A 13,984-nucleotide genomic window follows, 5' to 3' on the forward strand; every position below is an offset into this window, starting at 1 on the left:
AGTGTGCCAGCTAATCATAGTGACAGTACAGGTGACGCAGCTAGTTTTTCGTTGACGTCATTATTGGCCGTGTGGAAATACCGCGGGCAAAAAAAAAACATTCCTATTGCTCGATTCTTTGTTTCCCTGTCTTAGTAATTTCTATAATTTGCACCGTTTCTTAATTAGATACCCGCCTTTCTCAAGCAATATGGGGGGGGGGGGGGGCGCTACATATAGACACAGTGGCCCAGCAGGGGAAAAAATCGCTCATCTGTATTATGCCTAGCCTAGACAGGAATACGAGGTTGAGAAGAGCCAACCTTTACCCCAGTGCACTTACTGCTCAAATAATAGTTCGTACTGGCTCCCAGCCGTATTTGTACTGAAGTGCCATAAATTGTGAGCAGGCTATCCGACTAAAAAGTCGGCGATTGATGAAGACTCGTTACATCACGGGTGTGTTGATGACATCCACGTAATTTGTTTGATTTGTTGCGACCAAGCATAGGCCCCTATTTAAAATCTGGACCGGAGTGTGAGTTGTACTAGTAGTTTATTAGTAGGCCTTGTAGTAGTAGTACTAGTAGTAGTTTTAGAAGTAGCATGTGTGGAAAAAGAAACAGATAGCTTGACGCCTTGAGTAACTCCAGCTGACATGCTCATCATTTGAGATTAGCTCTACAGAGTGGAGCGAAGAATTACGGGTACCCCTCCATACCAACGCTCCACCGATTCGCCATACTTTGGTGGCACCGTCACAGTAGCATAGTCACAAACCCACGCGAGGACAAAAAGACCCCAAAAAACCGGTAAAGAGATTACAAATGAGAGAGACAGTTATCCTGGATTGATCTATACATTCTTGACATTCCATGAGACCCCTTAATATTGTTCCCAAACAGCGAACATTTTGGAAAAAAACAGCAAAATAATCTGAAAACTTACAGCTCAATGTGTTTGCATGGAGGCTCAGTTCTTGAATTGACTGTCGAATGAGGGCGTCTGACGTGACGTCACCGTCGTTGCTCGATCGCGAAGATTAAGAACATTGATCTCCATAGTCTGTTTATATGGAGATCAATGATTAAGAAAAACAAGTCGCGCTTTATCAACGACTGTTTCGTGTAATGATACGTGCTCCGATCCGCGCCGTACGACAGTATGGGCTTTGAACACACCGCACCCAGGGTGGAGACGTCATTAATTATTTTGTTTAGAACGTGTACGTTTCAGCCGTCTCCACCTTGGGTGTGTTCAAAGCCCATACTGTCGTACGGCGCGGATCGGAGCACGTATCATTACACGAAACAGTCGTTGATAAAGTGCGACTTGTTTTTCTTCGCGATCGAGCAACGACGGTGACGTCACGTCAGACGCCCTCATTCGACAGTCAATTCAAGAACTGAGCCTCCATGCAAACCCATTGAGCTGTAAGTTTTCAGACTATTTTGCTGTTTTTTCCAAAATGTTCGCTGTTTGGGAACAATATAACTTAAGGGGTCTCATGGAATGTCAAGAATGTATAGATCAATCCAGGATAACTGTCTCTCTCATTTGTAATCTCTTTACCGGTTTTTTGGGGTCTTTTTGTCCTCGCGTGGGTTTGTGACTATGCTATTGTGACGGTGCCACCAAAGTATGGCGAATCGGTGGAGCGTTGGTATGGAGGGGTACCCGTAATTCAACGCTCCACTCAGTAGAGCTAGCTCATCATATTCATTCACATGTCATGCATGTCATCAGGTCATGCATGTAGCGCTGGAGACATAACCTAGTCGTGAGAGTGTGGTAGCAAGAGACCCTGAAATAATGGCCTCTCAAAAATTGTCCATTTTCACCTCTAATATCCCACCCCAGATTTCATTTACATACCTCATACATTCAGCAGTCATTTACGAAGCCTAATGATCGACTTGAAACAGTCTAACAGACCACAAAAAAACCCAAATGTGATTGTGAAAAATCTTGACGATTTCATACAGTCTGTGTTCCTTCCTCCATGGTCTCTGCAGGTAAAAATTAGTGATATCCATGTATGGAATTCTTCCCAAAGGACGTTTTAATTAAAAACATAAGGTGCGCAGCGTGGGTTTTGATCCCGGAACCTTCTGCATAGACCAACCTACGACAGAATCAGACGAAGGTTCCTTGCGCCAAAAAAAATTCACTGCACAAGCCGAGTGGACATGGTGGAAGTGACGGTACAAGAACGGAAAAAGAAAATCATAGAACGGTTCGAGGTCAAATATACACGTACACTGCCTTTATTTTATGGGGCCTTTACGCTTGATAGGTGTAGATGAATTGAAAGTACGTACTGTCATGGATTTCAAATTTTGTTTAGAAACATGCGCATGCTCCGCTGCCTTAAGGAACAGTTAATCACATTTGTAGCAACATTTGTATATTTGTGTTCTGTTTTCTATTCAGTTGGCAATGAGTGACTCAGACCGGCCTCCCCCAGTGGAGGCCAGACTTCCCGGGCTGAGGCCAGAGCCAGAGGGTGGACCAGCTGTCAACCCAGAGCACTTACGAGCGTTGAGTGAAATGGGCATACCAGAAGCTATGGCCGAAAAGGTGATTTGCGACATGCAAGACATAAAACGTACATAATTATGTATGTATGTTGTCATTTTGTAATTGGGGCAAGATTTTCCCCAAACTTTGTAAATTTTGTCATAACTTCTGCACCCAAAAACCTGTTCTAAATGAGAACCAGCATGCATTTGCAGGCCTTAGTTTGGTAAAAACCAAGATTGCTGTTAAATCATGTTAGTGAATGAACATGGAGAACTTGGTTTCATTTTGAGTCCAAAATTGACTAAAACATTTCTTCAGTTCGTTTTTGATAGTGAAGTGCAATTTCAAAAAATATAGGCGGAGTGTCATGGCCGAGCAGTTAAGGGCACTGGGCTCAAGCCTTGGTGTTTCTAATCAACAGAGTGTGGGTTCGAGTCCTGGTCTTGACACTTGTGTCCTTAAGCAAGACACTTAACCATTATTACTTCGTCCTTCGGAGGGGACGTAAAGCCGTAGGTCCCGTGCGTTGTATAATGCACGTAAAAGAACCCAGTAACACTTATAACGCTAAGAGAAGGGGTTCGCCCTGGTGTTTCTGGCAGTGCGTTTATGCTCATACATATGAGGCTGCACTTTCAAGGAAGGAAGGAAGGAAGGAAATCGTACATATACAGGGTGTTTCAATAAAAAGGAAACCCAACTTTGAAGAACCAGTATGGACAGACTAAATGTTTACTGGCTATAAAACTGTTATCATCTGAAAGCGTAATCTCTGTGCTTTTCAATGATACCTTGTTTGCATTTCCAGGGTCATGCATCACTGAGCGCCACTGTCATGAGATTTTGATGCAAAACTGCAGTTGGTTCACTTTCATGTCAAACACAATAGGCATGGTGTACATGAGAATAAGTATTCAAGAAGAAGACACGAGTGCATAAAAAGAAACCAAAAAACAAGTCGGGTTGGTTTCAAAGTTGGATTTTATTGTTTGTCATGAATTTCTCATTTTGACCAAGCCACGTTCAAAACAATGTTCCATTTACCCAAGGATTAACATTCAAGCTATTTCACAGACATTTTCGTAACAATAGGCACACCGTGCCCAGTGGTTTTTTTTTGTGTGAAAGTGAACCAACTGCATTTTTGCATCCAGTTTTCAAGACAAGATGCTCACTGATGCATGACTCAGAAAACCTTAACATAGTATCATTGAAAAGCATAGAGATTACGCATTCAGATGATACCAGTTTTATAGCCAGTAAACATAGCGTCTGTCCATACTCATTCTTTGAAGTTGGGTGTCCTTTTTATTCTGAAACACCCTGCAGAACCAAAAATATTTGAATTGGTATCACTCCAATTAACATAATGCACGCTGATTCGTGTACAACTGCTTTGAGGGTGTTCATGGAACAGAATCCATGAACAGTTCAGGCTTGATCACTTGAGAATTATTCACATTAGGGACGTGGACCATGACAAAAATATAGGCCCCTATCTTGGAAAAAATAAGAAGTACGTATAAATCTAATGGGAACGACAACAAGCTTGATAGCTTGGCAAGATCATGTTGTTCTGGGCCCAGTCTCTTTACTAGAAATTTATTTTTTAGTTAGCTCTGCCTAAATTATATGTTGCACCTGAGCACACGCATACATGTAATCTGATCATACATATTCATAGTCTTGTCTTCAACCAATAATAAATGCATCTGAAAACTGATGCGCCTATTGTTTCACTTTTGATGGAACACATTCTATGGATGGCTGTTGTTACAATGGTTACTGTCAGCATTGAATTACTAAAATGTCTAAACAACGACGCAAAACACCAACTGTGTGGCCGTGGCAAGCGAAAAGAAGAATATCACGAAAACATTGGGGGCAAGCATGCTCGGTTTAGAAATAGAATCCAATCTCATTGGATGTTGTTGGAGTGTTTCAACCAGCAATAAATGTTTGTGACTTGTCAATCGATGAAATCAGACAAAATGCTTATAACTACATGAATATAAGCCTTATATTGAAACTTCTTATTCTTATCAGATCACTATTAGGAAAATACAAGCAAACATGCTGGAGACAAGGCCCCCCCCCCCCCCAATGAAATGTTTTTGTAACATTGCCAGAAAAGAAAGGGTAAAATGTTTGTAGCATTTTCCATAGAGGAAGGCAAGGTGAAGCCATACACGTATGTGTACATGTACCTCTCACACCAAGGAAAATCCATAGTGAGTGCTGCCTAAATCAGTGGAAAAATACACCCTCTAGAAAATTCAGGGTCTGTAGTAGATTTGGCCTGTTAAGGATATCTTTCACCCTACTCTTTGTCTGCAGGCACTTCTGTTGACCGGTGGCCAATCGTTGGAGGCAGCAGCTGCCTGGTACTTTGACGGTGGTGACGAAAATGTGAGTGTCACCACAGACTCGTACATGGATGACGGGTCTGAAGAGCAAATGCTACAAGCAGTACAAAGAGTGGGCGCGGACCTGTTTATGACAGGACAGCCGATGTATGAAACAAGGCCTGGTGAGCAGAATGTAAGTATCAGAGATGAAACTTTTTATCTGAAATCAGATTTTTTTTTACTTTTCCAATGAAATTTCAGATTTTTTAACGATCCCACAAATGTGATTTTTGGACGATTTTTCCACAAAATGTTGGTTTTTTTCCATTATAATTTCCATAAAAAAATCCATGAAAAGTCGTTGAAAACGGCACGTACAAATTTGCACAAGTGTTGTAGTTTTAATTCTTTTTAACCAGTCATGAATGGAGTGATTCCTTGGTAGAACATTTAAAGACAAATGTGATGATCAGATCCTTTTCCGACTGGAGAAAAGGTTAAATACTGACCAATGACAAGGACAAATTCACTGGGTCCCACATTGATGCACTGCACTGCGTGACACTGTGGCAGCTCAGACCCAAGATCCAATTTCAGATTTTTTTTGCCAAGGCCAGTTTCATCTCTGAAGTATTGCTTTTGTAGGATTTAGCATTTGTTTGAAGCAAATATCAGCCTGACAGATACAGATCACATAAACCATTTGTACGGGGGCCTGACAAAGCCTAAGGTTGAAATAACACACAAAACCCGGATGGACAAAAAATGACCGACTGTTTATGTTGCGCAATCACACTGAATTAAAAGCCCGCCATCTGTGTTCCCCCGTGACACATGTTTACGTAATTTTTTCCAACAAAGCTTGAGCATGCTGTTGATTGCGTACCACACACATGTCTGTGGTTTCTGGAAGTACAGTGGCCTCTTTTGCTGACAGTTAGATGTAACACTATTTCGCCAAAGACGAGGTTTGGGTGGGGGGGAGGGGTTTGTTACACCCCTGTATTCTGCCTTCTGATTATATCAACACTTATATCAATAGGCCTACAGTTAAAGTACTTGTCTTACATCTGCTGTGATATTTTTTTTTTGACAGTTGGTTCCATGTTCTGGTACACTTGGAGGCTCGGACAGAATAAAGATGGTGTTTGTTGTCAATGAAGAACTAAAAATGGGCAAAGGCAAGATAGCTGCACAGGTAGTGAAACTATTTTTTGCAAGTTTTTTGTAGCAATATTCAGTTGACAAGAATGTTTTATAATGAGCAACACCAAACAGGGTAGTATGAAAAGATGGGCGTGGTATTAAAATAAGCTTAGTGTCTATATTATGTTATGCATGATCTGAATTGTTTCACAAATGCATTTACACACTTTGCGCTTTAAAGGGAATATACAACATTTGCAAACATCGAAAAATAAAACTACCAAGTTTTTACGAAATACCTTTAGGATGTTGGTAAATGACAGTCAAAAGCATCCTGTAAAGTTATGGCACCTGGTGTGAAGTCATTTTCAAGAAAATGGTATTTGTGTATACGTTTCCAGCGCGTTGGAAAAACCTAACTATTTTGCAACTACTGCTCCAAATTTACCATTTTTTATTCAGTTCAAATTTTGTTTGCTATTGGTTACATATTCATGAACGGGTGCAGGCCAGCTAGACTTGTTCCCTTACCTTACAATTTTCCGGCATCTGGAAATTGATCCATTTTATCTTTAGTGGAGTCAGGGAACCAGACTACTTGAACATTTTTGTTTTTCTTGGTTTTTCCAGCATTTTCTAACAAAAAACTTCAAACATGTCAGTGTAACAAAATTTGATCTATTATACTCCCCCTTCAAATAGTTCATTTCTGAAAATTACAGCAAAAGCCAATGATGTACATTCCCTTTAACACTGAACCAATTAAGAAGCATTTCTATTGAGGCCAGATATAACAACGGCTTTTAACATCTTTTCCCATCACACAAAATGGGGTTACCTGTAGGTGTCCAGGTATCCTAGTGTTCGCATCGGCGGACATACCTCCCACCCAGACGAGGTGACCACTTGTAGTGGGCGATTCTTCTGAAATTCAAACTAAATTAATTTTTTTTGGGGGGGGAGGGGGAAATGTGATGTAATACAAATAATTATTGTTCACTAAAGTGTTTCTAGTAAGTAAAGATGCAAATTTTTGATTTTGCCTCAATCACTTTGAACTAGATTGCATGGCTCAGAAGCATGCTTACTAAAGTTAAATCCAAAATTGTTTTTTCTCTACAGGTTGCCCACTCGTGCCTAGGCCTGTACCGGACACTACTGCAAGACAGAGCCAGGCATGAACACTGCTTGGTACGGTGGGAAACACAGGGGTAAGCTGACCTGACTAATCAGCATGTACCATTTACTTCAGCTGAAGACATAAACCACTGAATTGCAATAACATTGTTGCTGGTAACATGCAATGATCTTTGTGTCTTGGAGTATGATACACTGTACATGAAACAGAATTACATTTGTATCTTGGGGGAGGGGGGTGGGGGTGGGGGGTTGCAGCGCCTTCACACCCCCCGTCTTCCCCCCCCCCCCCCCCCCCTGTTATTATTTTAAGTTTTGTACTCTTTTTTTTTCCTCAAATAAATCACAAAAGGAAGACAACTAGGTCATTATAATAATATTAATGTTGACCAAAGAAATTAAGTGGAGCGGGCTTGAAACTTACAACATATCTCTCTGGATCTCCGTACGGCTGGATATCTCAGTTGGTAGAGCACAGTAGACGGCGTACCCAAGGTTCAAACTCAAACTCCAGTCAATTTCTTTTTTCGTCTTTGAAAATTCTTTCCACACAGTACTCATTTTGTACAAAGTTTATTAGAAATTTTGTAGAGAGTAGAGAATACATTTACATAAAACATTGATAATATATTTACAATGCTAAACACTCTCTAAACATCCGTCTTTGTGGTGAAAGCGTTCAGTTTCTGGTATTCCAGACACCCAAATAATTGCACACCTGGATGTATATAAGGTGAACAAACGTGCATCCAGTAGCACAAATAGTACACAGCACCCTGTCCATACATGTACTTGCTTTGTACATGTACCTTTCAGACAAACACTGACTTTTGTAGAGAACGTGTTCTCCAGACATTCTGGCCCGTGTAGGGCCCTGAAGGAAATTGCTCACTGTTTTTGTAAGCACCCAACTCCCCGGCAGTCGGCAGAAAAACACTTCCAGGAAAGTAATTATTGATTTTCATTTTGTTGCTCCAAAAGATGTGTTCAGGTAGCAGGGGCATAAAACCGGGGTTTTTTTTTTGTTCTTTCTTGCTCATGTTTTGCCAGCATTGGAATATCAGTTTTCTCTCTCGCTCGCTCTTGAAAATTCCAACAAGTCAAATGAGGAATTTTTACGCTAAGTAGTGTCTGGTGCCTCTCCGGAAGCCCAAAAAATTCAAAATATTTGGATATCTCTGGAGCAACTTTTGAAATTGTCTTTTGAAACACAGGCTTGCAGAGTAGATTTGAAATAATATGGAAGTCGACTGGAATTTCTTGGTTTTAACACACACTTGAACGAGCAGTTAGTATGATGAAACAGTATCAGTTGTGAATTATAAAACGGCCCATTTGCACAATTGTTCCATCGACGTATCGTTAATGCAGGGAGACAAAAATAGTACTGTGTGGATCGAATGCAGAACATCTCTTAGATTTACAGAAGAGGGCATCATTTGCATCACTGCCTTCTCATTTGACACAAGATGCAGGGAGAACACAGGTATGATGCAGTCTTATTCCTTCCTATGCCTGTTTTCACATTGTGTATTTCTAATATACTTGTACCAACATTTGAAGTCCAACATTTGACAGAACATTACAACAAAAATAAGATCATTGTCAGAATATACATGGTGTTAGACTCCCGTCTTCACTTCGCTTATCAGGTCTTTTTTTTCTCAATAACATATGTAGCTTCCAATCCCAAAGTAAGGTCATAAGTAACAGGGTGGATAAGGACAAGGAAATGCTTTGTCTCAGTTTTCTTGTCACTTTACTCAATGCTGGATGACCTGCGATTGACTCGAAAATGACTAGTGAAGACTCAAGTGCACCTCTGTTTTGGATCACTCATCATGTCCATTGACATATCCCTAAGGTTATCTGCATTTCCAAGGAATTGAAGTCAGACTTTTTTACTCATGAAAGTGAGCATGAAATAAAAAAACCTCTCAGCATTGTGAAGTGCTTTGAACATATAGAAAGGGCTAAGACAATCAAAACACAGGTTTTTAAGCTCTGGCAGGAGCCTCTACGTGTCACTTGGTGGTCAGTCTGTCTGTCTGGCTGTCTGTCTGTTTTGCTCGTACCCACCGCCCTGCAAACAGGACGCTGGGTACGAGCGAATCTGTCTGTCTGTCCCCGGAAGATTGACCAAAAGTATGGTGTTCTGTATGTGCCATCAGCGTCGCATTTTTTCGAAATCGCATTTTTCAGCTCTGGCAGGGATCGTTTTGAACAATTTCACGCAAGACTTCTTGCAACACGGCCAGAGCTAATTGTGCACTCGCACTTGCACTGTACAATATCTTCCTCGAACAAGGTGGACGCCATTTTGTATAGTGGTTGGACGGTATCCAGAAGGAGGAAATGTCACCAAAAGGTGGGGGGGGGGTGCAATTTTTAGGCTCTGGCAGGAGCTTCTACATGTTGCTTGGTGGTCGGTTGCTCGTTCGGTTGGTTGTTCGGATGGTCTGTCTGTCTGTCCCAAAAATTGACCAAAAGATTTTTTCGCCAGAGCTTATTGTGCACTCGCACTTGTTACATCTTGAACAGGGAATCCTCAAAAGGTAAACTTCAAATTCAGTTGCAAAAGTTTGATTGGCTATCATGTCCCCGGGCAGTGTTGAACTCAACCGCCCTTTTTGCAATGTTTTCCTTGTAGGTACCTGCTGAATCCTTCACTGTTCTGTCCATCTTTGGAGAAGCAAAACAGGTGGATCAAATCACGGGAGCCCTCAGTCTACTCTGACGGATATCGAATCGGTAGGAAGACTTTGTGCAATGCAGTTATGAAGAATGTTCTGATGAGTACGGCAAACTGTTCTTGCTGTACAATAGACATCGTGCAAGTCTCTGTTGCAGAGCAAGGATTGTGTTCCTTGGACTGCCACTAACATTGCCAACAACGTCCGATAGGGTCTGCATTACACCTTACGCTAGTAGTTCGTAAGGACACTACTGAATGCAACTTAATCCAGCAGCTGCTGAAGTGTTAAGCCTGCTCAGTCACACAGGATCCAACATTAAAAAAACCAAATATGTTTTGTTCACTGCTCAGATTAACAGAATACATCCGAACTGGTTTTGGATTTATCTTGTTGAGTTGAGTAGGATTAGTTTCAAGGACGTACAAGGACCTCATGTCTTTTACATGTCAGGCAACTTTTTCTCGGATCAGCTGAGTTCCTCTTTTTTTACTTCCCGTGCCATTAAAAATAGAAAAACAATGTACAAAGTCGTGGAAAGATTTGAAATTCCTCTTTTTTGGCGACTTCCCAGTTCCATGCCTGTTCTGTACATGTAAAACTTTCGAAACGATCATTCCAAAAATGATCAGAAAGACAAACAGTACGCTGACCCAGTGATCAATGCCTTTACAAGTCAACCTTTAGAAAAAAACTAGAATGCTAGAGTGGAATCCGGCTACCAGAATTAGAAGCTTTTACTGCAGTGGTGTCACTCACGTACATGCTGCAAGCGTTCTTAAAGACAAGTCGCACCTGTATTTTGGTATTCCTATCGGTCGAAGGAGCCCGGAGTGCGGGTGTACTTCCTGAGCACGGCTCGCTCGAGCCTGCCGCCGGATTTGTCTATAGTATATGAAAGCCTTATGTTCATATAATGCATTTATCTTTTAAGAACCTGCTTAAGAGAGCATCCCAGTAAAACAAGCGAAATATCCCAAAGGGATAACAAAGCAAGTTTTTACAAAACCAAAACCCACCATAATGCAAGAAGAAAGTATACACGGAATGAAAACAAAGTGACATATAAACAGGACCATGTGATCTTTCACACTAAAAGTGGTGATAAACATGGCCAACGGCATCATGCTGCAGTAAATTACTATACGTGTACATACATTTGCACCAGCTTAAAAAGGCTTGGAGGGGCCATTCTGTTTAGTTGGGGAAGCATTTGAATCATGTCATGAGGTTCATGAGGGATGATGCAGCTTAGTGTTACTTTCCAAAACCAATGAGGTGCCTCAGCACCGGTTACAATTCAATAGTTTGTATAATTGGCTGAGTTAATTGTAATTTCTTAGTTCATTTTTTAAAGTACTATACATGTATACATATTTACGAGTCAGTTTCCCTTTGTGGTTCATATGGCGATTTTTATTACAAGAATCCATCCTTTCAGGGTGGTTCTTGTTTGCTATTTCCCAGGTCTGCAGCATTGCTAATGTTGCTAGCATCTTGACTTTGGGCGTGACCCCTGGCTACATGGCATTTACGGGTTTATGGCTTTTGACTAGCCCCAGTTGCCTGCTAGTCTTGTATACATGTATAATAGGCAAACGTCCTCCACAAGTGGAACTTATTTATTTATTGAAAATGACAATGGTGTCCTTAATATCAATATGGGCATGTTGTTCTAGCCATCCCAAATTCTTGTCACCCACCTGCCCCGACTACGCCTAAGTGTCTGCTGGTAACGAGCACTGATTTGTCAAGTTTGTCAAACCCATTTGGAGACGGCAGTTTCTTATATTAAGGAATAATGTGCGAATAGGGCTAGTGCCATGATTTCATTTGGTAAAGTTACCAAAGGGGTTCTGGTCGCGTCGATGCTCTGAATGAGGTTAACTAGTTTAATTGATGCCCGTTTATATTTTGATATGCTGGCCGGGGGCTCAGACTTTTTTTTAACAAAAGGGTACCGACTGTGAGATGGTAATAGCGCCCTCTGTCAAAGGCTGGCACATCTGTTCACATGCCGCCACTGTATACTGAAATTTGATTGAGATCTTTTGAATATATTCTTTTTTTAACTTGGTAATGAATTTTGCCTGATTGTAGTGAAAATTTGTGGGTTTTTTCTCACTGGGACTGTTCTCATGTCCTGTTAATTGTAATAAAAACAAAGCAACTCCAAACCCTCTCATCTTTTTTTCTTATAACTTCGATATTTCGTAACAACTGAAATTGTAATCATGTATAAACTATTTCAGTAACTGAAATGTATTACTTTACATGCATTTGTTTTGTTTTTTATTTGTAAAGTAATGTAAAAAAATAATAATAAATACATGTACAAGTAAATGTACATGTAAGTGTACATTGTTTCGGTCGATGGGTGAATTATATGATCCTTATTTGTTCCCTTTCTTAACATCCAGAAGTATGATCCGATACTGAGCCACATTTGCCATTTGCGTTTAGTCTGATGCAAAGATGTGGATTATTTTAAATGACTATAACAGTAACCAGGAAGGTGATTTGTTTAAGCTTCGCCGAAGTATTTCTATTTCTATAAAAAAATATATATTCAAGCATTGTGAAAGAAAACTGCAGTAAAAGTATTGCTGTTTGCTTTTATGAAACGCCTTATGACATTTCAAAATAATTACAAGACGTTCGATGCCCCTGGCTGTCGATAGGATGTCCCTGGATAGTCCAGGAAGTAACTGGTGTAGTTAAGTACCACATTGTTTTTGCATAGGCAAATATAGGTTTCGTCGCTCAATTTCGCAACTTCATCATTCAATCAGAAAGAATGTTTCTTCCATTTCGTTAGGTTTTAGTGAGTTGGGTACGACTGCGGTTTCCATATACTCGCAGTTTGACTTTGTTTCAATGTGTTCAAATTCGCGCGGTCAATGTTTTTCGTGCAAAATGAAATTTATTTCGTTTGTCGATTTTCGATTTCGCACCGAGTAGGTTTGATAGAGATAATACTCATTTCCTAAGTGCAACGGAATTAGAAGTCTACTGAATTTGACATTTACATTTCGCCAAACGCCAATCGTATTGGCGATAGGAAAATCAATGTCATTGAATTTATACGATTTTCACTACCTTTCTATTTATGTGACATTTCCACTAAGTGATCACACCAATTAATAAATGGGTCACTTTGTATTTTTACTCATTGTTTTATCGGCAAGTATCCAACATTTATTTCCTTCCATCACTTTCACACTCTCCTTTTCTTTCTTTTTTTCTTCCGTTTTTCATAACTATGTCCTTCCTTGGATGAAAAAAAAACCTTTTCAACATTCGTGTCATTCTCTGTGTTTTAACACTATTACACAGTATAATTGCTGATGCATGCAACTCGCCAATTTCATTTGGCATGTGTTTTGCACCAAACCTCAAGAATTTATAGGACAAGTTGTACGCAACTTCCTACTTACTCTTCCAAATGAATATACCATGAACTTTTTTTTACTTTCGCTAAATTGAACGAGTGTCAAAACGTCCCTTTTGATGTGAATTTGAATGAACATTCTGTCTGATTGCCATGAACAAGTAGCGAAATTGGACGGGAAAACCTATAGCATGAGGCTGAACTCAGACTGTTTTGAATCGGGAGCTGCATAAAATGCACGGAAGCTACATGACAGTCGAGTTATGATCAGTTTTACATTGTACAGCCTGTTGTTCCGAAAGTACACGTTTGCATTCCCTGAACTTCTCTACCTGGCTTCTCCAACGTACGCCAATTTCAAGGCGACATTATACATGTAGGCCTACACGAACCCCTTTCTACATTTGTATAGAGGTTTAAGGTATGCCGTCGCTTTGATATTCAACGCACTAAACGTCACATACAAGTTAAAGCCCCTGTCACACCTTTGCGTATCCTAATTCCTTATGAGTTCCTTATCAAAAATTTTCCATACGCAGCCGTACGCTCAATTAACGTCGAAATGTTTTGATCACTTTGACTTATGTGCGACGCACATCTAGCGTACAAGTAACGAATTCAGCGCATCCATTGCGTGTGAGATGCGTATGAGTTGCGTATGCAGTGCACAACATTATTTTAAGGGCTGCGAATAGGTCAGTATGCAGTGCGCATGCCGAGCGTATTCCGGACGCACCCGACTTATGCCGACTGCATGTTTGACGCAC

The 13,984-nt window shown here is 40.5% G+C and overlaps 1 protein-coding gene across 3 annotated transcripts; it reads left to right on the top strand.

The window, feature by feature from the left end:
- Nucleotides 1–371: 371 nt before the first annotated feature.
- On the top strand, nt 372–11,992 carry LOC119741494 (probable peptidyl-tRNA hydrolase 2). Of its 3 annotated transcripts, none has more exons than XM_038217268.1 (7): nt 372–438; nt 2,413–2,559; nt 4,840–5,043; nt 5,947–6,048; nt 7,119–7,207; nt 8,505–8,619; nt 9,784–11,992. In XM_038217268.1, exons 2-7 carry the CDS (start codon nt 2,419–2,421, stop codon nt 9,868–9,870), a joined length of 738 nt encoding a protein of 245 aa, XP_038073196.1. In that variant the 5' UTR covers nt 372–438; nt 2,413–2,418; the 3' UTR covers nt 9,871–11,992. The 3 variants fall into 3 exon arrangements, with proteins under 3 accessions (XP_038073196.1, XP_038073194.1, XP_038073195.1); XM_038217266.1 differs by having other exon boundaries at nt 380–517; XM_038217267.1 differs by having other exon boundaries at nt 386–530.
- The last annotated feature ends 1,992 nt before the right edge of the window (nt 11,993–13,984 follow it).

The sequence above is a fragment of the Patiria miniata genome, unplaced genomic scaffold, assembly GCF_015706575.1.
Source record: "Patiria miniata isolate m_02_andy unplaced genomic scaffold, ASM1570657v1 HiC_scaffold_5, whole genome shotgun sequence".
In the NCBI taxonomy this organism is placed as follows: domain Eukaryota; kingdom Metazoa; phylum Echinodermata; class Asteroidea; order Valvatida; family Asterinidae; genus Patiria; species Patiria miniata.

What these genes read in the sequence shown, in the direction of transcription:
- LOC119741494 (XM_038217268.1), top strand. Translation starts at nt 2,419, where the DNA reads ATGAGTGACTCAGACCGGCCTCCCCCAGTGGAGGCCAGACTTCCCGGG. An exon ending in CAGAAGCTATGGCCGAAAAG is followed by an intron (nt 2,560 to 4,839) that starts GTGATTTGCGAC and finishes CTTTGTCTGCAG; the next exon opens with GCACTTCTGTTGACCGGTGG. An exon ending in CAAGGCCTGGTGAGCAGAAT is followed by an intron (nt 5,044 to 5,946) that starts GTAAGTATCAGA and finishes TTTTTTTGACAG; the next exon opens with TTGGTTCCATGTTCTGGTAC.